The 24,589-nt window shown below is 40.6% G+C and overlaps 1 protein-coding gene across 1 annotated transcript; it reads left to right on the top strand.

Moving 5' to 3' along the window:
• Window positions 1–22,479: 22,479 nt before the first annotated feature.
• On the top strand, window positions 22,480–23,970 carry LOC132390851 (general transcription factor II-I repeat domain-containing protein 2-like). Its single transcript, XM_059963390.1, has 2 exons — window positions 22,480–23,575; window positions 23,661–23,970. The coding sequence occupies exon 1, from the start codon at window positions 22,969–22,971 to the stop codon at window positions 23,569–23,571; it is 603 nt and encodes a 200-aa protein (XP_059819373.1). The 5' UTR covers window positions 22,480–22,968; the 3' UTR covers window positions 23,572–23,575; window positions 23,661–23,970.
• The last annotated feature ends 619 nt before the right edge of the window (window positions 23,971–24,589 follow it).

The following is a 24,589-nucleotide window of genomic DNA, read 5'->3' on the forward strand; positions in this document are numbered from 1 at the left end:
GAGACGCAGAAGATTCTTCAAGAAGGGTTAAACTTTAATTTGCAAATCAAAGCTGAGACAGTCAGTGAGCTAGTCGCTGATTGCCCACTGATCCTTGGACACAGCATTTTTTATAGCAAAATCCTGGTCCAGTTTCACAGGTACGTCCCATTGACTTAATCATGTTCCAATCCACATCTCCCAGCTGTCTCTCACCAACACACCATCTTCTACATTCTTAAGATTTCATTCTCCTACTAAATTGGGTACGTTCATAGCAAACAGCAAACTTCAAAGCTGACTACATCTCTTAGCTACCTTTCATTAACATATATTAACACACCATTGTCTTCTATATTCCTAGCATTTCATCTTGGGTACATGCATAGCAGATAACATTTCTTTAGCTACCTCTCATTAACATACTATTGTCTTCTACATTCCTAAGACTTCATTCTACTAAATTGGGTACATGCATAGCCGACTGACTAGTTACACAGCAAACCACACAAGTTTTATACTCCATAATATTTTTATACTCCAATATTCCAATAAACCTAGTGTGTTCTGCTGCTGCTGTAGCTTATCAATTCCAAGGTTTGATGAGTTGTTCATTCAGAGATGCTCTTCTGCACACCACTGTTGTAATGTGCACTTATTTGAATCACTGTTGCCATCCTGCCAGTTTAAGCTGGTCTGGACATTCCACTCTGATATCTCTCATTGGCAAGGTGTTTTTGCCCATTGAATCGCTGCTCAGTGGATGTTTTTTTTGTTTTATGCATCGTTTTCTGTAAACTGCAGCGACTGTTGTGCATGAAACTCCCAAGAAATTAGTAGATATTGAGATACCCAGTTCACCCTGCCTGGCAACATCCATCATTCCACAGTCAAAGTCACTTCGATCACATTTCTTCCCCATTCTGGTCTTTGGTCTGAAAAACAACTGAATGTCTTGACCATGTTTGAATGTTTTTTATGCATTGAGTTGCTGCCATATGATTAGCTGATTAGATATTTACATTAACGTGTAGGTGTACGGGTGTACCTAATAAAGTGGCCACTGAGTGTATGTTGATCTTGTTTCTTGTTTATGACTTAGAGATTTTGCATGTTGGCCTCGTTTGATTTCCCCATCATTACGTTTATTCAATATTTCATTCTGTTCTGTACCACTGTTTATTACTAAGGCTCCATGATTCATTGCTTTGGGAAGTTGATGAAGTTATAAACTTGAAAAGCACATAGATGGGAAAAGCAGAAATCATGCCATTTGTATTCTTGTGCTCTGTATAACAAGGATAGAAGTAGCTCTGTATCTCCATGAAATAAACACAAAGTATTTTAAACTACATCCTGGTTTAAATGATTAGAGTAAGTGTAAATGTATTTCTTAACTGAAATATAATGTCAAAAGAAGGTTGCATCTCATTCAGTATATACAGTCAAGGTGGCAAATGTGTATTGACATACCATTTGCAATTTTCTTGATCAGTGGAGAGCAGAAGGAATGTCCATTGAATCACAGTTTATCTTCTGAATTAAAACACTTTGAAAAAAAATTCAAATTTGGTTCCTACTTGTGAAGGAAAACCTTTGACTTATAATGGTCCCTTTGAATTTGTACAATTGCAAAAATCCATGAAGAGTTTATTTTTCCTCTTTTAAACATTAGTTTATGGAAAAAAAACTAATGGACTATGGCTGATGCTCACTTTAAAATTGGTAAAAGTGCAGATATTACCAATAGGAATAGTTATTACGCTGGCCATTCATGACTAAATTTTTTGCAAATCCAATGATATCTTCTGGTTTACTGAATCCTATATTTCAAATATGAGGATTTTTCACACAATCCAAAACCTCATCATTTCCATATTATATTGCCAAATATATAGTGAACTAGATCTTATCTGGCCTATGACTCATGCTTATCTTTTAATCTTTAGTACCATTAGGTTTAGATAGTAGCTGTCCACCTAAGAAGATGAGTGCATTATGTTTTTAGCTCTATTTTACTCTAGATTATCTCTATTTGGAAGGCTTTTAGGGTCCTTTATGACAAAGAAATACATATATAAAAATGTTTTTCCAATTCTCTGCCATTTTCTAAATCCCAGTCCTATCCTCTAAAAGACTCATGTTACTCTGGTCTTCCTTTTTTATGTTGAAATATACTTACTATCTAATATTGGATTTTCCATCAGTTTATGATAAGATTTCTGCCATTTTCTGTCATTCTTTGCAGGTTTCAAAAACTTTCCCAATGTTCTGACCTGATACTATTTTCGAAATATTGTAAATACTGTCATTCAATATACAGCACTTTACTTTGGTAGAGGCTTTACTTCTCAATAAGATATGTCTTTATTAAGGTTTATGTAATATCTTGTTAAACATCAGACACCTTTTAACTACCATGTCACTTTTTAATAATCTATTTTCCAGATCACATTAGCTTAATGGAAAGCCTTGAAGATGTCTTAAGTTTAAGACTCTAGCTTCATATATGTTTCTCAATCTGAATGTGAAATTTAATCATTTTCTCCTGATGTTGCAAGGAGTGAAGGGAAGCGGACCCAAGTGCAGGACATAGGCATGAAAACGGACTTGGATATGAAGACTGGACTGGTCATGAAGCCTGGACTGGGACTCAGAGCCTGGACCTGGACTGAACTTGGACTCGAAGCCTGGACCTGGACTGAACTTGAACTCGAAGCCTGGACCTGAACTGAACTTGGAGTCAGACCCTGGAAGTGGAACATGGAAATGACAAAACCAAACAAGGACAAATGATTCATATCTTGGCTCGGAGGAGCGGCAAATGGCCAGCAATCGTCAGCTAGACGTGAAAAGACAGAATTCCTAACTCAGAGTAGCGGCAAACGGCCAGAACTATTCAGCTGGGAACGAGATGACAAAACCGACCAATGACTGACAATATGAATCTTGACACGGAGTAGCTCATGAAGTGGCAAACAGCCGGCAGTCACTTAGCTGGAAAAGAAGAGACAGAATTCCCAACTCGGAGAAGCGGCAAATGGCCAGATCTACTCAGCTGGAAACGAAACGACAGAACCAAACAATGACAGTCCACTTGTATGTAGACATGGAGAAGCTCATGAAAATGGTCCCTTACTGTTGGTGGCTCGGAGTGGCGACGATCGACCAGCAGATCTCAGCCAAACATGAAAATGACAGAATTTGCATCTTAGCTCTGAGTAGCGGCAAAATTGCTGGCAACTCACCTGGACATGAAACGAATGAATTCAATAAGCAGTCACAGGCACCAAAGCAATTTAGAGTCCACAATTCTCGGCTGCCCTGGGACGAGCATAGCTGCACTGGCTAGGGTGACGGAGCAGCTGCGAGTAGACGTAAGCTGGAGTTTTTATGCTGCCGGTTCGAATGGGGATCAGGTGCCTCAATCAATGAGCCAGGCAAAACATGGGGAAAAGGAGGTCAAAAGAAACAAGGAGTCAGCCGACCGGACCATGACACTTGATCCTTTATTATCAAATTATAAATTATTTTTTTCTGATTACACATTGCCAGATCTAAAACAACCTGCTTTCTCAAAGTATTGTTCTATAAAATCGTCCTAAATGTACTACAAATTCATCCTTATGACAATTTGATATGTCCAATCTACAATACTGTGCAAAACATTCTTAAGCACATATTTATAAGGTGCCTAAGACTTTTGCACAGTACTGTAGTAATTTTATGTATTGCACTGTACTTTTGCTGCAAAAAAAACAGATATTGTGACAGTTGTGAGAGATGATAAACCAAATTCTGATATGGGTATCTACTGTGTACTGAAAGTAGGAAGGGGGCAAAGAAGTTGGTAAAGGGGTAAGGAAGAGGTGAGGGAATGGGAAGCACTAGTGTTAGGTCCGTAGCCCCCTCCTTTGTGAGAATCGCAAGATCACTGTTGGGTTGGGTAAAGGGGCCCAGGAAATGAGAGAGGGACGTGCAAAATGCCTCGTTTCCCCGGCGATGTAAAGCTACGGGACATGGCCATTGTCTCCGGAAGACCAAGTTGAGTATTGAGTACTGTACTATTCATTGAAGCCCCTCAGGGGATGACCAGAGTGGGCTGGTTGTGGGATTGCATCATCCCAACCAGATTGACATCTGAGACCCCGTGAGTAAGGATAAAAGAGGGTTTGGGGAACAACCCCTTCAGACACACCAGAAGAAATGTTAAGCAAACACGTAACAGCAGGAAGTCATCGGAAGGAGGCCACGTGTGTTCAATCCCGTGGCTGGAATTGGTGGCTGGAACCACAGAAAACAGCTTTTAGCTAACAACGGGGAAATCCGCTCCCCTGACTCAACGGATTGGTATCATAAAAGACCTGGGCAAGTTTAAACCACATCGTTTTTAAACCCAACAATGCTGCAGCTTGGATGAACTGATAGTGACTGTTATCTTTCCATCGGACAATACATTATCCCCTAGACAACGATAGAGCTATTTCTTATTGGTTATTATTATACCCGCGCTTTAGATTTAGTATTGACGACGTATATTATCTGTATGTTTGCATTAATCTTATTTTTGTGCCCTTTATCAATAAATACTGTTTAAAATAGTGCCATCAGACTTCAACGGACCTCTCTATCTTTGCTGGTAAGTGATCCAGTTATGGGAGTTCGTCACACTAGAGAGACATTCTATAAAGATCAATAAACCAATTGTTTGGAATCATATGACCTTGCCTAGTGTCTCAGGGCTAGGTGTGTCTGCACACCCGCCTTGCCCTGCCCCTGCCATTCCTTTCTTGCCACTTGTTCCACAACCCTCCCTCGGTGCTCCACCTTTGCCATTCCCAAAGCTCTTTGTTCCTGCCAGATTTACAAACTCGCCCACTCCTCCACAATGACAAATACATTACTGTGCAAAAGTTTTAGACACCTTAGCTGTATATATATGTCTAAGACTTTTGCATAGTATTGTACATGAAGACTGAAGTCACCTGTTGTGACTGTATCACTCCTGCCCCCATTAGTTCTGATTTATAGTTCATCTCACATTGTCATTCCTGTTAGGGGGCTATAGATGACAATAACCTATGACTTTTTATAATGGGATTGAAAAGAATTTGATGAAATGATGATGGTACTGGTGCATTATTGTCATATGTACCAAGATGGAGTGAAAAGCTTGACTTGCATTGTACATACAGATAAAATCATTATATCATGTATGCAGCTAGAATAAGGTAAAACAGTAACTATCAGAATAAAGAGTAAAAGCTACAAAAGTGAAGTGCACGTAAATGATAAAGTAAATATCATAATGAGGTAGATTGTGAGGCCAAGAGTACATCTAGTTATACAAGCCATCCATTCAATAGTCTAATGCAATGGGATAGAAGCTGTCATTGATCTTAGTGGTATATGTTTTCAGGCTTTGCAGCTTCTTCCCAATGGCAGAGAGGAGGAAAGAAGATGTCTGGGATTGATTAAATTGTTTGCTTTCTTGAGGCAGTGAGAATTATAGTCCATAGAGGGGAGGCTGGTTTCTGTGATGTACTGTGCTGTGTTCACAATGCCCTGCAATTATTATTTTTTGCAGTGATGTGCAGAGCAGTTGCTGTCCCAAGTGCTAAGCATCAAGACAGAATGCTTTCTATGATGCATTGATAATAATTGGTAAGGGTCACTGGGGACATGACAAATTTCCGTAGCTTCTTGAGGAAGCTGTGATATCAATGTGGTTTGTGTAGGACATGCTATTGGTGATGTTCATACCTAGGAACTTGAAGCTTTCAATCCTTCAATCTGAACATCTTTGGTGCAGACAGGAGCAAATGCACCATCCCCACTTCCTGAAGTCAATGATCAGCTCTTTTGTCCTGCTGACATAGAGAGAAAGGTTGTTACTGTGACATCATGTCACTGAGCTCTCTATCTCCTTACTGTACTATGATTCATCGTTATTTGAAATGCGGCCCACCACAGTTGTTCTATCGGCAAACCTATGGATGGAGTTACAACAGAAACTGGCCCTGCAGCTATGAGTGTACAGGGAGTAGAGTAGGGGAATACATATGCGCTCTTAATGCAGCGTGTAAGTTACAATCAGCTCTTAATAAACTCCCAATCTGGCTTAATAGCACAAATTCCTCCTAATTTGTTTGTTTTTATATTCATATTCTCTTGCCATATCTTATTTCCATCTAAACTGCCTCAACATTTTGATCTTCTGAGCAAGATCTTTTCTTGGTACTTACAAACATCAAATCTTATGAAGAGGACTACCCTAGCTCCTTTACCTTTATGTTTAATCTTTGAAAATGTCAAGTAACCAGGAGGAATGATTTCCTGGCCTTGTTCATCTTGCAGTCACAGCTCTGTAACAGCTATCAGATCAAGCATTAATTGTGTTTGTAACATCTACCCTATTACATTTGTAAACTCTATTCAGATAGAGAGCTTATGTTATTGCTTTTGTTGCATTTTTTCTCCCTTGGCCTTATTTGCAGTTCATTCTTCTACTTTCCTTTTCCTGCCACATTCTAGACGTTAATGCATATTTTTAACTGTTTTCAAATTCTCTTAACTGTTCTCTCTCCTGCACACATTCCTGTCCTATTTTGCTTAAAACATTATCCACTGCTTTATTTATCTGGTTCCCAGTACAATATAACAGCTTTGTCTTACTGGTGTCCATGGCACCTGGGTTGAATTCACATCTTTCACACCAATCTCGGAGCCACACATTCAGCATTCTGATGAATTAGCTCTTTGCCAACTTGCACTTTACTGAGATAGCAAGGCAGAAATTAATACCCATTTATTACTTTTTTTCCCAAATTAAACTTACATTCCTTCAGTAGAATCCTTTTCTTGGTTGTGTTTGAAGCAGGCCATAAGGTTGATGGGAAAGCTTCAGAAATAGTGGCAGTGATGGAGTGGAATTATAAAAGGTGAAAATATTACGATGGAAGTAGCATCAATGGATATAGGAGGATATGGAGATTTTGCAGAATGAATTAAGAAAATGCCAAAATGTTCCAGTAACCTGAATTCAACCCTGGTCTCCAGAGCCATCAGCATGGAGATTGCATGTTCTCTATGTGAACCTATGGGTTTCTTTCATGTGCTCAGGTTTCCTTGATTATCCAAAACACTTGCAAGCTGGTAGGTTAAATGGTTACTGTAAATTGATCCTAGATGGTATATAAGTGGTAGAATCTTTTGGGCATCCGTGTAGTAAATAAACTAAAATTGCTAAATAGGTTTGTTATAGTTGCTTGTACCAAGGTAGAGTACAAATATTTGGTTTATATGCCACCTATTTCATTACATCATTACATTGAGGTAGTACAACAAAGGAATGTAGGATGAAGTGTACCATTACAGAGAAAATGCAGTGAGGGAGACATTAAGATTCAAGGCCATAAGGAGATAAACCGTGAGCTCGAGTCCATCCTTAAAGCATGAGGGTATCATTCAACCGTCTAATAACAGTGGGAGAGAAATTGTCCTTGAGCCAGGTGATACAGGTGTACTCAATGGGAGGGAAAGAAGAGTGCCTGGGGAGAGCGTAATTGGTCTTTACACCATCATATTATTCTCCAGCAATGACTTGGGTTGACTTAGTTAATCAGCACCTGCATGTCTCGTTATATCTTTAATAAGTTCCGTAACCTAGGGTGCGCATAAATGTGCAAAAATATGAGGGTTCTTTTTCTACATCAAGTCTCACTTTTTTTTTAACTTTGAATTTCATTTGATCTCCACTCTAAGGATGTCCTGCAAGCATCCTCCTTATCTAGACTTGTGAAGGTCAATTTTAAAGACCTCTTTGCGTCCTCCAGTTTCTTAGTCCTAACTTTTAACTGTATTGTTTCTTAAATATTTTGTTTAGCGTACTGATACATTAGTATTTCAGAAAAAGTTATGTGAGGATCTTGAATGTAGGAGTAAGCCTTAATAATGAAGAAGTTTTTTTTAGAGCATATTAAAGGGTGGTACCAACCTGAGCGATTATTTGGATGGTTGATAGTGATGCAAGCACTGGAATATTCCCTTGGAATTAGATTTAGCTTATTATTGTTACCTATATCTAGATAGAGTGAAAAGCTTTTCTTGCGTACTGTTCATACGGTTCAGATCATTAGAACAAAAGATAATCTGGAGATGCTCGAAATCTGAACAACACACACAAGTTGCTGGAGGAGCTCAGCAGGCCAGGCAGCATCAATGAAAAAAAGGTACAGTCACTTGTCCAGGCCAAAAATGTTCAGCAGGACTGGGGAGAAAAAGACGAGAAGTAGATTTAAAAAGTGGGAGGACAGGACAGAGAAACACAATTGGTGAAAGGCGATAGGTGAAAGAAATGGAAGAAAACTGGGGAGGAGCACCAGAGGGAGGGGATGGGCAGGCAAGAAGATAAAGTGAGCAAGGAAAAAGGGAATGGGGAATGGTGAGGGGGGGGGGGCATTACTAGAAGTTCGAAAAATCGATGTTCATGCCATCAGGTTGGAGGCTGCCTCAGGACAGAATATGAGCTGTTGTTCCTCCAACCTGAGTGTGGCCTTATCACAATAGAGGAGGCCATGGTTTGATATATTAGAATGGGAATGGAAAGTGGAATTAAAATAGGTGGCACTGGGAGATCCCGCTTCTTCTGGTGAATGGAGTGTAGGTGCTCAGTGAAGCGATACCCCAATTTATATCAGGTCGTACCGATATACAGGAACCCACACCAGGAGTATATGAAACCAACAGAATCAGAGGTGAAGTGTGGTCTCACTGGAAGGACTCTTTAGGGCCCTGAATGGTAGTGAGGGAGTAAGTGTAGTAGTAGGTGTAGCACTTATTCCACTTACAAGGTTAAGTGCCAAGAGAGAGATCAGTGAGTAGGAACGGATGGATAAGGGAGTTGTGTAGGGAGCAATCTCTGTGGAAAGCAGCAAGTTGGGTTGGGGTGTGAAGGGAAAGATGTGCTTGATGTTGGATCTCATTGGAGATGGCGGAAGTTATGGACACAGTACTTTAAGGTAGAACAAGTTAAAATAATAATAATGCCAAACAAAGTGTAACAGCTATAGAGAAAGTACAGTGCAGGTAAACAATAAGGGGCAATATCATAATAAGGTAGACTGCGAGGTCAAGAGCCCATTTTATCATACCAGGAAACCATATATTAGTATCGTAGCAGTGGGGAAGAAGCTATCCCTAATCATGGTGGTATGTTCTTTCAGGATTTTGTATCTTCTGTTGAATAGAAGATCCAGGGGTGAGTGGGGTCTTTGATTACACAGGCTGCTTTACGGAGGCAGCATGAAATCTTCCATCTGAAAGGTAATTCTTTATTCTTTTTACAGAAGAGGGATAGAAGTTGGGAGTTCTACATAACCAGATTGTTGGTTCACCATTCAGATCTGATGCTGGATGCTTTATCGACAATTAGAGATTTGCAGTGTGCATTTCCTTTACCCAATTATCACTTAAACATAAAGCTGTTTCCAAAGAATTGAACTGAATTGACTTCATCACTTACGTCCTTCATATGCATGAAGAGTAAAAATCCATCTAAATGAGCAATATGCAATTTATAATAAATAGTACATACAGCAACATACTGTAACATAGAAATACAGTTGTGTCAGCATGAATTAATCAGTCTGATGGCCTGGTGGAAGAAGCTATCCCAAAGCACATTGGTCCTGGCTTTTATGCTGTGATACTGTTTCCAGATGGTAGCAGCTGGAACAGTTTGTGCTTGGGGTAACTCGAGACTCCAATGATCCTTTGGGCCCTTTTTACACACCTGTCTTTGTAAATGTCATGAATAGTGGAAAGTTGACATCCACAGATGCGCTGGGCTGTCTGCACCATTCTCTGCAGAGTCCTGTGATTGAGGGAAGTACAGTTCCCATACCAGGCTGTGATGCAGCTAATCAGAAAGCTCTCAATTGTGTGTCTATAGAATTTCCTTAAGATTTGGAGGCCCATACCAAACTTCTTAAACTGTCTGAGCCAAAAGAGGCATAATTGTGCTGTTAGGGTGCTTGGGCAGGGTTCCATTCACAGACCAAGTATTCTGCATACAAAAGATATCAACTGAGTAACAAATCCTAAGGTGCAAACAAAGTCAGTGTCAAAGTTCAGGCAGAGATCAAAATAACCAGAGAAATCCAAAAACCAGAATCGGGAGACAGACAGAGTACAGATACAGATGCTAGAAAGGCTCAGGAAAACTCACTGGCACAATCTGGCAACAAGCAGGTGAGAACACAGGACTGAAATACACTGAGCAATAAACAGAGAGGCAGATGATAGGTGGAGCACAATGACACAGAAGTGGCAGCAAAACAGGTAATAATCTGAAACAGGTGTTGGTGGAGTATTCAGTAATACAGGGGCCGGAGTAGAGCAGGAGCGGGGACAGGAGCACATGAGGCATGAAAACAAAGAAGAGTGCATGGCAGTACAACACCACAGACTGACAGCTAGCAGGAAAACACACAAAAAGACAAAGTTCAACTGGAAGTACTGACATGTGCCTTTTTCACCACACAACCAGTATGCACAGATCACGTGAGATGCTGGTGATGTTTATGCCAAGGAATTTAAATTTGTTCAGTCTCTCAACCCCAGATCCATTGATGTCAGTAGGGGTTAGCCTGTCTCCATTCTTCCTGTGGTCAACAATCAGCTCCTTCTTTTTTGCTACATTGAAAGAGAGGTTGTTTTCTTGACACCACTGTCAGGGTAATGACTTCTTCTCTGGAGGCTGCCTCACTATTATTTGAGATTAGGTCAATCAGTGCCGTTGTGGCTATCGCTCGAGGTCGAGGATGATGGTCTTCATTTCATTGTGGCCCGTAGAGCGAAGACGCCTGTGCTTGTATTTGTTTAACGTGTACTTGATGATGCACTCCAAGAAGCACACAATACTTCACAAATCAACCAACTAATTCCAATGTCATGGAAACCACGACGACTGGAGCTGATGGATTTGTTGCAGCCTTCATCTGCCTTCACAGCCATTGAGTTCAAAGTAACTTCATCCGCCTGTTCCACCGTTGAGGTCTTGGTTGAATTGTTCTGTCAGGGATCTCACCCTCGACCTTACTACCATGGGTGACCCTACCAGGAGCATAACTCCAGATGGAATCGCACTCGGGATCTCAGGACCACACAAGCTTCTCCACCACAACAAGGTGATAATCCACGGAGAAGCAATCAGTGTAGTGCCATCAGCAAATTTAATTAGCAGATTGGAGCTGTGGATGGTATCACATTCATGAGTATACAGGGAGTAAAGGAGGGGGCTTCGGACACAGCCCTGAGGGGCACCTGTGTTGAGGGTCAGAGAAGCAGAAGTGAGGGAGCCCACTCCTACCACCTGCTAGCGATCTGACAGGAAGTCCAGGATCCAGCTACACAAGGCAGGGTGAAGGCTGAGGTCTCAGAGCTCCTTGTCGAGCCTGGAGGGAATTATGATGTTGAATGCTGATTTGCAGTTCAAGATCATCTTTCTCACATAGGTATTCTTCTTCAGATGTGTAAGGACAGTGTGTAGAGCAGTTGCTATTATGTCATCTGTCGATCGGTTGTGTTGATAGGTGAATTGTAGGAGGTTCAGTGTGGGTGGTAGCATGCTGCAGATGTAGTGCTTGACCAGCCTCTCAAAGTATTTGTTTATTATGGAGATGAGTGAGATAGGATGCCAGTCATTCAGACGTGCCACCTTGGTCTTTTTAGGTAGTAAAATGCCTAACTACATGAGGTAGTGACACATTTTTATTCCCTTTTTACAGCAACTGTGTGTAAGTGGCAAAGCCAGCATTGGCTGTCTCAAGTTGCCCTTGGGAGGAATTTTAAGATTCAAACAATTTTGTGGGTCTGGAGACCCATTTAGACCAGAATTGGTAGGGTTGGTGGATTTTCTCAATTTCAGGTTATCAGTGAACCAGCTGTATTTTTGTTATAACAATCCAGTAGCTTTAGTTGTCGTTCCTAATGAATAAATTATAAATTGAATATAAATTCCATAGTTATCATTCTGGGATTTGATCTTGGAATTCTGGATTACTAAAGAAAATCTCTTTTTTAACTAGATTGGCAATAACTGCTCTGTCATCATCAGACCCTTGAACATAAGAATCTAAACAATAGGTACAGAGGAATGCTGTAGATAGTGGAAATGTCAGGATTATCAGAAGAAAATTGCCTTCCTGTGATATTAGCAGAAAATAATCTTACAGCATCATTTCACTAAGCATTTTCAAGAACGGTACATTTTCTAGACTGCAGAGCTGTGAAGTCCCCTCCTTTAAAGTACCTCAAATCATATCTGGTTCATAAGCCACTTAAAGATTAATAACTTGTAATTCAAAAATTTAAGATGATAAACCGCTTTATCACGGACGTTAGGTTCCATATGTCTTTTGGGCAATGCCTCCAATTATTAAGGTCTTTATTACAACTACTTTGTGTCACAATGATGAATAACAAGAGCCATTTACTATCAACAGTTCAAAATTCAGAAAAAAATTGTATTTTCTGCATTTGGTAACAATGCCTGCAGAGCTAGAAGTTTAATATTATTACAAAAATTATCTTCACACTCCACAATTTCCAATATTCTTACATATATAGAGCTCATAGACAAAACAGTTTTAGGCAAGAATGAGGTGCAATAGATTCAGATGCAGTGCAATAGATAGATTTTGGAGAAGTTTATAAAAGCTGCATCCACTCTAATAGTAATTTCTTTTATGATATGCAGACTTTTGGAACTGTATGCCAAGAAGGAATATAGTGTGTCAATAGGATATATGGGATCTCTCTGAAACTTTTCAAATTGATTATAAAAAAGCAGCAGGAGGATAATAGAATGGATAGGGAATTAACTGAATGGGTTATGTCAACAATGTGGGTGAGACAAGGATGCACACTGTTGCAAGATTTATTTAATCTTGTTCTGGAAGCAGTAATCAACCATATACAAGAGATCATACTGGAGGAATCTGCTTATATGGCAAGATTTTAAACAATCTCAAATCTGCTGATGGCACTGACCTGTTATCTCCAGATTAAATAAAAACCTCATAAAGAATTTAAGTTTCTAAATTAGGTGTAGTTGTTGTTTCTAATGTAAGTATGAACATTGAATTTCCCCGAATTGATAGAAACTAAATCATCTATGCGCCAGTGAAATGTAGGAGCACGTAAAAATATTTAAAGATATGTGGTTTAAAATTTGTGGTTTAATTAAGGAAGTTAAAAATAGGCTTGTCACAAAATATTTATCTCACTCACAGACATACTTCACTTTGCATTAAATTAATCTTATATTGCTGGAATTTTTAAAAGGAATTATGCTTCCTAGTTTTATTGGAATAAATTAGTTAATGCTTTAATAATTTAAATAAGAAAACTACACTTAAAGAGCAATTAAAACTGTCCTGAGAACCAAAAGATCTAACTTAATTTATAAAGTGTCCTTGAAGGCCTAAAAACAGCTATGATTAGAGAACCCTACTAGAATGGCTAGTGTGATTCTTAGGGATTCCTTCCTGTATGATTCTGTTTGAGCTTATACAAGAGATCATGGAAACCTGAGCTGTACGCAGAGCAAATTGTAATGAAATTGTTGTGATCTCCTCTGTTGCTTATACTAAATTCAGCAAGCCAATCCAAAAAAATTTGCACAACTAGGCCAATTAACAAAAAGAATGGAGAAATCATGGTCCAGATTTCGTGAACTTGCTGACATGTTCTGATAGGTTGTGAAAAACTCTGATTTCTATGATCACATGCATGAATATAACAATCTGAAAATGGTGGTCAGAATTTTGCTACTGTTTTTTGATTGTACTCTGATCTGGGACACCTCCTAGGGACCTTCATAGGAGAGCAAGGATTCCCCTCTAGTACAGATGGGGAATTTACACTTGCATGTTTACATTGCATGTTCCCATTTGGAAGAGTCTTCAATAATGATTTCAAAGAATAAGAATGTTTATAATTTTCTTTAGTTAATGCATATTCATTTAGATAATTTTAATTGAGTGTTTTTCTTTTTCCCAATTCTTCTCTCTCTCTTTATGGTCATAATGAGAATGTTCAGACCCCACACAAACAGCACCGGGGATCAGGATCAAACTGGATTGCTGGCATTGTAAAGCAGTTGCCACCCTTGGCTTGAAGGGAATGCAACTCAATATAATGAAACTTTATGTATCTCTGAGGACAAATAACAGAGCAGGGGCTTTTTCACTAAGATGTTTAAAGAAAACTACGGCTTCTGGGAGATTAAAAATCACATGTGATGTCAAAAATAATTTGGTTAAAAATAATAAATTAATAAAACAGCACCTATGGTCACATTATAGCACATACATTCAATCGAACAAAAGAACGTTAACAAGCAATGGATACAAAAATCAGAGATGAGTTCCCAGTTAGGAAATTCTAGGGTATATATAAAAATTTTATTGATGTGATAAGACTAAGAGTTGGGCTTAAAAAATGTTCACACCAAACACTTCAAAAATTATTTGAACGTCTCAAGAATAGAAACAGCAAGGATTCCTTTCAAAACCCTACAAACAGAAGTGCATTGCTGAAGAAGGCAGGAACATGAGGGTAGCACTAAATAAGCAAGTCAGTAACAGCTTATCAAAGAAAGACATATGGATAAATTAACACACACAAAATGCTGGAGGAACTCAGCAGGCCAGGCAACATCTATGGAAAAGAGTACAGTTGATATTTCGTGCTAAGATCTTTCATTGGCCCAAAACATCGATTATACTCTTTTCCGTAGTTGCAGCCTGGCCTGCTGAGTTCTTCCAGCATTTTGTGTGTGTTTCTAGGAATTCCAGCATCTGAAGATTTTCTCTTGTCTGCAATACAGATATCTTAAGTGGACAAACTTGGTCAAAACCAATAACCATGTTGTAAATTCATTCAGTCCTGTTTTCATACTTGGGATGGCAGACAAGAATTTGATGCTCTATAGTGCAGGATAATATGATGGGGTGTTAAAACTTAATAGAATTTTTAGCCTGTTTGAAGCACACAGTGTATTATGAACTCAAAATGGCATGATTATTCAGTAATATAGGGTTGCGTAATTGTCTATAATGAACTCAACATCTAACATACAATACCTGATAACTTTATTTCCAAGCTTAACCTTATTCTGGTGAAACTTCAATTAAATTGCAAAATAGCTGGTGGCCATGTCATATTCATGAGGAACTTGATACTTTCACTGGATGGTTTCCTTTGATGAGATTAGTAAACAACATGTATGTGAAGGTTAGAGCCTTCACCAACTGTGACCAAAACGGTAACAAACTGATTAGAGTTTAGCAGTTTAAAATTTGCCTGAAGCTGAGCACTTTTGGAATGCCTTATAAATGAAATGATGTGTGTGAAGCAATTAAGTAAATCAATTTATGTATATTTAGAATAATTACATATTTGTTGTTCTCTTCCAGTTTAACTAATATTTTTTTACACACCTGCACCACATGCCATCTTTACTGGTCTCTGAACTGACAATGCATTGAGCCAATTCAGCACAGCAATCAAGGAATACTAAACATAGTGTTTGAATTACCACATAATTGGCTTGTAAAATTAGCATACTTTTTAATCATTAAAAACTTTCTGTGATTTGTATACCTTCAAGCCCAGAACTGTTCCAGCTAAGAAAGACTTTTTTGACACTGATTGGCATCTTGCTGTGTGTTGTTAGTCCATCAGCAATGAAGAAGAATGGTTATAATGAGTAAGCTTATGTCTTGAATAAATAGTTCATACTAATATACTGGAATTTTGAACTGTATTGACCAAAGCTATTTTATTTAACTATATTTTCACAAGACTTTGAAAGAATCAGCAGGGATCTAGTTAATGACTTAGGTCAGAAAGTATCCATTATGCAAAAGTTTCTGTGAAACACCTCTGATTTCACTAGACAAATACTGCATAAAAAAGGGATTACTGAAACAGTTATTAACTCGGGCATCTGAAATCAACTCTTTAGATTTCACTCCAGAGAATAGCTGAGTTCAGAGGTTTAAAATTGCAATCCCAAGATGCTTATGGGAAGTAGAAACAAAATGATGTAATGGATCCATTTATTATCCCAAGTATCGACACAATATTATTTACACTTGTATGTGTATAAATCATTCAATTTCCAATTACACAGCACTTGCCTTTTAATTTTATAACCTTTGACAAGACATAGAGATTTGTGTGAGAATACAACTACAGTCCACCAGATAATTTCAGGAAAATGCAGTTAAGTCAAGAGCTCCTGCAGCTGGATAATATAAATGGCACTAATTAATTTCATAGTTTATCACCACAGGCTTGTTCAGCATATATCACGTACTAATTATGCCCTAGTTCTAATTATATGATTCTTGGCTGTAATTCAGCTTGGAGAACAGATTCTCCAAATTCACAGTCTACTGCTTTGATGCAAAATGGACAGATTTTAAAGCTGAAGTTGAAACTGCTGGACTTGTCTCAGTTGACAAGTTATTTGATAACAGAGCAAAAACATAATTGAAAATTATTTTGTGTGAATTGACAACATTTAAGGGATTCTGTTTAGGATCATAAACTTTTGGTATTTCCTTCATTTTGGTAACATGACATTTGTCAAACACTATGTTAACAGCTGTTGTAGACTGTGAAATTGTATTGCTATCTCTTATCAGTCGTAGTAACAGTAATAGTACTGGTAGTAGTGTGATCACTCAAGTCGAGTATGATGTTCACCGAAGGGGCTGTCTGTTAGTGGGTCCTCAGTGGCTATAGATAGCCGGCTCCTCCATTGAAATCTTGGTTGGATTGCTCATTGCTGGGAAGCTTCATCTTGACCTTACTGCCATTGGTGACCCTGCTAGGATCTAAGCACCAGATGGCTAAACTCAAGAAGGCATCATTCTAGGGATCACAGAAACTCATAACTTTCTTCACCACAAGAATGGAGAAGATTTCATATCAGTACAAAGTTAGATACTGAGCCCTTCTTTCTTTTATAGTTCTTTGATGCTGTATCTATTCCTATCATTTGTATTGATAGGGGTACGTCAGAAGAAAAACTAATGGTTAGAATATATGTCCCACTATTGCGAACAGACAATAATTATTAAACATTCAGACCAAGTGATTATTAATATTATCAAATTCATAATTGCTGTATTTGCTTTAAAATGGATAGTGGACTACAAGATCCTACAAAGGATAGTCAAAACCATCAAAAGCACCACTGGGATCTCCTTCCCCGCTATTTGTGACATGTATGGAGAGTGTTGTTTATGAAAAGTCTGAAGCATTGTTGAGGATCCCTGCCACCCATCCTACATTCTCTTTATCCCACGCCTGCCAGGAACGAGGTACAGGAGCATCAAGATCAGAACTGCCAGAGTGGATAACAACTTTGTCCTCCAGGCTGTGAGACCAATGAATACCCTGCTACCACCAAGCCTCATCACTAGGACAGCGAGCTGTTTGCTCTTTACCCTGTACCTCTGCTGCACATTTCATGTGCATTTTAAAAAGTCTTATTAACTTATTAGTGGTAATATTTCCCTTTATATGAACTGAGCGTGCACCATGGTCCAGAGGAATGCAGGTTCATTTGGTTTTATATATACACAGTCTGACGATACTAAACTTGAATTGGATCTGGAGTTCTCATGGACTTCTCAGAATTCTAGACATAAAAAAGCTGACTGAAATCCTGAACGTATCTGTTAAACAGAACACGAGGAAATCTGCAGATGCTGGAAATTCAAACAACACACACAAAATGCTGGTGGAACACAGCAGGCCAGGCAGCATCTATAGGGAGACGCGTTGTCAACGTTTTGGGCCGAGACCCTTTGTCAGGACTAACCGAAAGGAAAGATAGTAAGAGATTTGAAAGTAGTGGGGGGAGGGGGAAATGCAAAATGATAGGAGAAGACCGGAGGGGGTGGGATGAAGCTAAGAGCTGGAAAGGTGATTGGCGAAAGTGATACAGAGCTGGAGAAGGGAAAGGATCATGGGACGGGAGGCCTCAGGAGAAAGAAAGTGGGAGGGGAACACCAGCGGGAGATGGAGAACAGGCAAACAACTAAATATGTCAGGGATGGGGTAAGAAGGGGAGGAGGGGCATTAATGGAAGTTAGAGAAGCCAATATTCATGCCATCAAGTTGGAGGCTACCCAGCCGGTATATAAGGTGTTGATCCTCCAACTTGAGTTTGGATTCATTTTGACAATAGAGGAGGCCATGGATAGACATATCAGAATGGGAATGGGACATGGAATTAAAATGTATGGCCACTGGGAGATACTGCTTCTTCTGGTGGACCGAGCGTAGGTGTTCAGCAAAACGGTCTCCCAGTCTGCGTCGGGTCTCACCAATATATAAAAGGCCACACCGAGAGCACCGGATGCAGTATACCACACCAGCCGACTCACAGGTGAAGTGTTGCCTCACCTGGAAGGACTGTCTGGGGCCCTGAATGGTGGTGAGGGAGGAAGTGTAAGGGCAGGTGTAGCACTTGTTCCGTTTACAAGAATAAGTGCCAGGAGGGAGATCGGTGAGAAGGGATGGGGGGGGGGGGGAAATGAGTGGACAAGGGAGTCACGTAGGGAGCGATCCCTGCAAAAAGCAGAAAGGGGGAGAGGGAAAATAAGTGCTTGGTAGTGGGATCCCGTTGGAGGTGGCGGAAGTTACAGAGAATTATACGTTGGACCTGGAGGCTGGTGGGGTGGTAGGTAAGGACAAGGGGAACCCTATCCCGACTGTGGTGGCGGGTGGATGGGGTGAGGGCAGATGTGTGGGAAATGGGAGAGATGCGTTTGAGAGCAGAGTTGATGGTGGACGAAGGGAAGCCCCTTTGTTTTAAAAAATGAAGACATCTCCTTCGTCCTGGAATGAAAAGCCTTATCCTGAGACCAGATGCGGCAGAGAGAGAGGAATTGTGAGAAGGGGATAGCATTTTTGCAAGAGACAGGGTGGGAAGAGGAATAGTCCAGGTAGCTGTGAGAGTCTTAGGCTATCAGTAGACAGGCCGTCTCCAGAGATGGAGACAGAAAGATCAAGAAAGGGGAGGGAGGTGTCGGAAATGGACCAGGTAAATGTGAAGGCAGGGTGAAAGTTGGAGACAAAGTTAATGACTATTGTCTATTGTCAAAGCACCTTATATACCGGCTGGGTAACCTCCAACCTGATGGCATGAACATTGACTTCTCTAACTTCCGTTAATACCCCTCCTCCCCTTCTTACCCCATCCTTGACATATTTAGTTGTTTGCCTGTTCTCCATCTCCCTCTGGTGATCCCCCCCACCTTCTTTCTCCTGAGGCCTCCCGTACCATGATCCTTCCCCTTCTCCAGCTCTGTATCACTTTTGCCAATCACCTTTCCAGCTCTTAGCTTCATCCCACCCCCTCTGGTCTTCTCCTATCATTTTGCATTTCCCCCTCCCCCCACTACTTTCAAATCTCTTACAATCTTTCCTTTCGGTTAGTCCTGACGAAGGGTCTTGGCCCAAAACGTCGACAGCGCTTTTCCCTATAGATGCTGCCTGGCCTGCTGTGTTCCACCAGCATTTTGTGAGTGTTGTCTGTTAAACAGAAGATTTTTTTTCATGGCTAATTCATTGGTGAGCAGAAGAGATAGTATGGCTAACAGAAATAGGAAAACATTTTTCCAAATGATAAAAAAAGTTCAAGTCAGGACAGTTAATTGGTTGACAACTGTAATTGGTAGATGGATCTCACAGCACATTTCTGTTACTGTTCTTTTGGGGTCAGCTTAATGATGGTGACAGAATGAATTAAAAAAATATTCAAGTGGATGATGTGGATCTCCTTGAAATCATTCGGTATGATAAACTAATCTTAAAGCTGAAAGTACCTTGATGTGGGCTGCAGCCAGATCTGGGTGCAGTCATCAGTTCCTGTGCATGTCTCTTGGGAGAAATTGTCAGGAAACGTAGAGGGAACTTAACCTAAAAGCAGAGCAGCAGGGATGATGTAGCAGGAAAGGATAAATTTAAAAATAGACTGCAAAATAGTAAGTTATGAGGGGCCACAAAACAAGAGAGATCTAAACACAACAGACAACAAGGTAAACTCTAGGCAGTGAGAGCGAAGGCTAGGACCAACTACTTGATGCCACAATGAGTAAACAAACAAACATGAATGAGAGCTAAGTTTCAAAAGGTTGCAAGCGATGAGTTGGAAATGAGTGGCAGATGGCACCTGTTAATTGCATGGAGACTGGGAAGTGTCTGCCTGTGCAGATCTGATAGGAACCCCTCTTCTACTGCTGGCGCATGATGGCCCAGGATGATCTGGAAGTGTCCCATGCAGCTCCTTGATGAGAAATGAATCCAAGATGAAACTATATGGCATCCAAGACATCTCCTCTGGGCACCCAGTTGACTAGGTACTGCACACCCCATCCATGATGACCTGAATCCATCAGCCACCAAGTTATATACACTGGACTGCCTTCCACCGTCTTTGTGTCCAGAAGTGCAGGCTCAGGTGGGTTGAACGGTCCATTGACAATGGTCTTGAAGCAAGACACATCATAGATAGCTGTGATCTTGAGGAACTGTGCCAGCTAGAGATGGTAAGTGGCTGTGTTGATGCAATAGGTAATCTTAAAGGGACCAATGAACTAGGGCAAGGGCTTGAGGGAGTCAATGCACAGGGGCAAATCTTGGGTGGACAGCCAGGCAGAATTCATCAGGATGGGCACTAATGTCAGTTAGTCTAGTGGCAGCAGGTGTGGTTGGCAGATAGGATGGCCCTCCATACCCTCTTTCAAGTATTCTAGCATTGGCAAACCAGGGGTCTGGCAGATGAGACCTCCACCGTTGGCTCCTCCATGTTGAACAATGGGGGTTTCTAGCTATGAATCATTTCAAAGTATGACATGCCCATGCAGAGGATATGTGTAGATTGTGGCATTGCTCAGCCCAGAACAGAAGCTTCTTTCATGAGGTAAGTTTAGAGCTGATGAAGAATTGCAAAAACTTCTCCACTTGCTGATTGGCTCTTTTTGATTGAGCATTAGTCTGCGGATGATAGCTAAAGGACAAACCCAATGAGGTGCAGAGGAGGGAGCAGAAGGCTTGCCAGAAGAGGGTGACAAATTCTGGGCCCTTGTCTGACAGAATATCCTGAGGGAACACGTGGAGATTGACTGGTGCGTGGTTGCTGTATTGATATGGAGAGTTAGTTGGAACTGGCGAGCAGATGGTAAATGGTTATGTGCCTCTTCAAGATCATGTGCTCCTCTCAATGGATAACTTCCTTTAGATGAGCTGGGTCAATCATTGGTTCATCTATCCGGTACGGAAAGGTAGAGGAGTCTTGACACTAAAGCACGGCAGAACAGCCGAGGTAGCAGTAAACAATAACTTTAATAAGAGACCACAAAATAACAAGCCATAAAACAATAGAGAACCAAAACTAAGCATAACAGGCAACAAGGTATACTTTAGGCCAGAGGTCGGCAACCTGCGGCTCCAGAGCCACATGCGGCTCTTTGATCTCTGTGATGCGGCTCCCCGTGGTTTGTTAGCTTTTGAAATGTAATTCGAAATTTGAAGATTATGGTGATCTTGTACAATCTGAAAACTTTGCGGAGACACCGTTTCCTGGCACATCCGAACCGGCTCACAATTAGCCACCGTTCAGACTAAGGGAGATAGCCTACGGGGGTTTGTGAGTACGTGTCTTTTGGAGCATCCGCGCCCACGGGGGGTGGGTTGAGGGAGGCTTTAAAGCAAGGCTGTTTAGTTCGAATAAAGTTACCTTTGACTGCAGTCTTTATTTTAGCGCTGCGTGTAGCACACCGCTACAACGTGTTTTTTTATCGCTATTAATATACATCACCACTGCCAATGCCTGACACCCGCCAGTGCGCGCTTTCTTTTAATTCTTCGATCCAAGGTAGGCTAACTATGGAGTAACCTTCAACCCAACGTCTTTTTTTTCGGAGTTCAAAATGTTTTTGTTGCATGCAGAAATGTAATTTCGTTTTCTCTGCAGGAGTTCATCAATTTCATAAATGCAACACATTATAGTTTGTTTATACATAGCATAAAGGCAAAAAAAAACCCGTTGTATGCAGTGTTATTTCATTTTGTGGCTCCCAGTGTTTTCTTTTCTGTGGGAAATGGGTCCATATTGGCTCTTTCAGTGGTAAACGTTGCCGACCCCTGCTTTAGGCAGAGAGAGTAAAGGCTAGGAGCAATGGGTTGAGGCCAGTGGGTTCAATGAGCAAACAAAGGACTGTAGAAGAGAGCTGGGCTTAAAAAGGCTGCAGGCATTTGACTTCTGTTAGCTGGGGGTAAATTGGGAGATGCCTGCTTGTGCAGGCCTACCAGAAATTGATTTTTTAAAAATGAGAATATTTTGTTCCAAGTACCTTATCAGAGGAAGGAGTCCAGTGGAGTTAGCTTCCTCCCCTATCTCCTAGCCCGGGGGTCGGCAACCTGCGGCTCCCGAGCCATTTGTGGCTCTTTCACCTCTGTGCTGCGGCTCCCTGTGGCTTTGGGAAATAATTGGTCAGTATTTAATTAAAATGTATTTTATGTTAGTTTGTTAGCTTTTGAAATGTAATTATGGTGATCTTGTACATTTCCTGCCACATCCGAAACGGCTCACAATTAGCCGGCATTCCGGCTAAGGGAGATAGCCTACGGGGGTTTGTGAGTACGCGTCTTTTGCAGCATCTGCGTCCATGGGGGCTGGGTTGAGGGAGGCTTAAAAGCAAGGCTGTTTAGTTCGAATAAAGCTATCTTTGCCTGCAGTTTACTGACACCGCTACAACGTGTTTTTATCGCTGGCTGTCCAGACGGAAGGTGCTGAAACGCTTTGTCGCGTGTCTGGAAGAAGTGAAAACTTTCCTGGGCAGCAAAGGGCTCACCTTTCCTGAGCTGGAACAGCCAGAGTGGCTGGAAAAGCTACACTTCATGGTAGACATGACAGCGCACCTGAACACGCTGAACACAGCTCTTCAGGGGAAAGGACGTACAGCCCTGCACATGTTGGAGGATGTTTTGGCATTCGAGCGCAAGTTGACAGTGCTTGCCAGAGATTTACAGAAAGGCACTTTGTCTCACTTCCCCAATTTGAGAGAGTTCAAACAAGGTCACGACATGATAATTTCGGAGTATTTACATTCTGCAATCATCGCAATGCAAACATCGTTTGGGAAACGCTTCTGTGAGTTCAGAGAGGAAAAAAACACATTATCCTTCCCGGTCACTCCCTTAAGCATCGATCCTTCCCTACTGAATACGACTGCATTGGCAGGTGTGAGTCAACTTGATCTTGAGATGGAACTGGCCGACATAGCCGACAAAGACATATGGGTGTCCAAGTTTAGACGCTTGACAGCAGACCTTGAAGATGTTGCCCGTCAGAAGGCCGTTCTTGCTCAGAAACACAAATGGAGTGATATTGAAAACCTCACAGATGACAGCTTGCGATCCTGTGTAAAGATGAAGGTGACATCATACAGCCCTGATGTGCAGACGCTGTGCGCTGAGGTCCAGGAGCAGAAATCCCATTAACCAAGTATGATAAATATTTTAATTGCCTATTATTTTACTTATATTCATATTTTTTCATAGTTCAGTGAAATAGTCCTTTCATTTTTCAGGATGACAGCTGGCTGACGTTATTTTTGGTTTGCTGCTGGCGGAAAATTTAAGTTCGGCGTTTTTCATAAATACAAGAAGGACTCAAATAGACATTGAATATTTTACTTAAAAGTAACTTTCAACCCAACGTCTTTTTTTCGGAGTTCAAAATGTTTTTGTTGCATGCAGAAATGTAATTTCGTTTTCTCTGCAGGAGTTCATCAATTTCATAAATGCAACACATTATAGTTTGTTTATACATAGCATAAAGGCAAAAAAAAACATTGTATGCAGTGTTATTTCATTTTAAATGTCAAACGGGTTTTGCGGCTCCCAGTGTTTTCTTTTCTGTGGGAAACGGGTCCAAGTGGCTCTTTCAGTGGTAAAGGTTGCTGACCCCTGTCCTAGCCAATTATATCTTGCTAGGTGACTGTACATCGTTCCTTATTCTGACATTTGCAGCATTTCATTCTTCAATTTGGAGAAGTCCTCATGAGCCACATCTTCAATTTATAGATTTGAGGTGCATATGCTATATGAGAATAAGCTGGAGGCTCATAAGAAAGCAGAAAACCCAAAGGGAGAGTTGTTGAGACATTAGATTAGCATTGCTCTAGTTAGCAACATTTCAGTTTCTCACTGACGTTTACTTTAATCTTGTCACCTCCTGCCCATTATGTTTCATTCAGGAAGGTAAGTCAAGAGATATTTTACACAACAAAGCTTTTAGAATATGGACAAAGACCAAAAGTTTTTTTCCATTTACAAAAGAATGAGCACAAATGCATGGGCCAAACTTGCAATTTCTATGTTTTTCAATGGAGGTCAACAGTGCCACAACAGCTTTTGGAATTTATCAGCAAAAGCACCCAAAGAAATTATCCAAATAATCATCTTCAGCCTCTACAATTTCATGCAAAAATTTAAATTTTCATAGTAACATACTGCA

The sequence above is a fragment of the Hypanus sabinus genome, chromosome 3, assembly GCF_030144855.1.
Source record: "Hypanus sabinus isolate sHypSab1 chromosome 3, sHypSab1.hap1, whole genome shotgun sequence".
Taxonomy (NCBI): Eukaryota; Metazoa; Chordata; class Chondrichthyes; order Myliobatiformes; family Dasyatidae; genus Hypanus; species Hypanus sabinus.

What these genes read in the sequence shown, in the direction of transcription:
- LOC132390851 (XM_059963390.1), top strand. Translation starts at nt 22,969, where the DNA reads ATGGTAGACATGACAGCGCACCTGAACACGCTGAACACAGCTCTTCAG.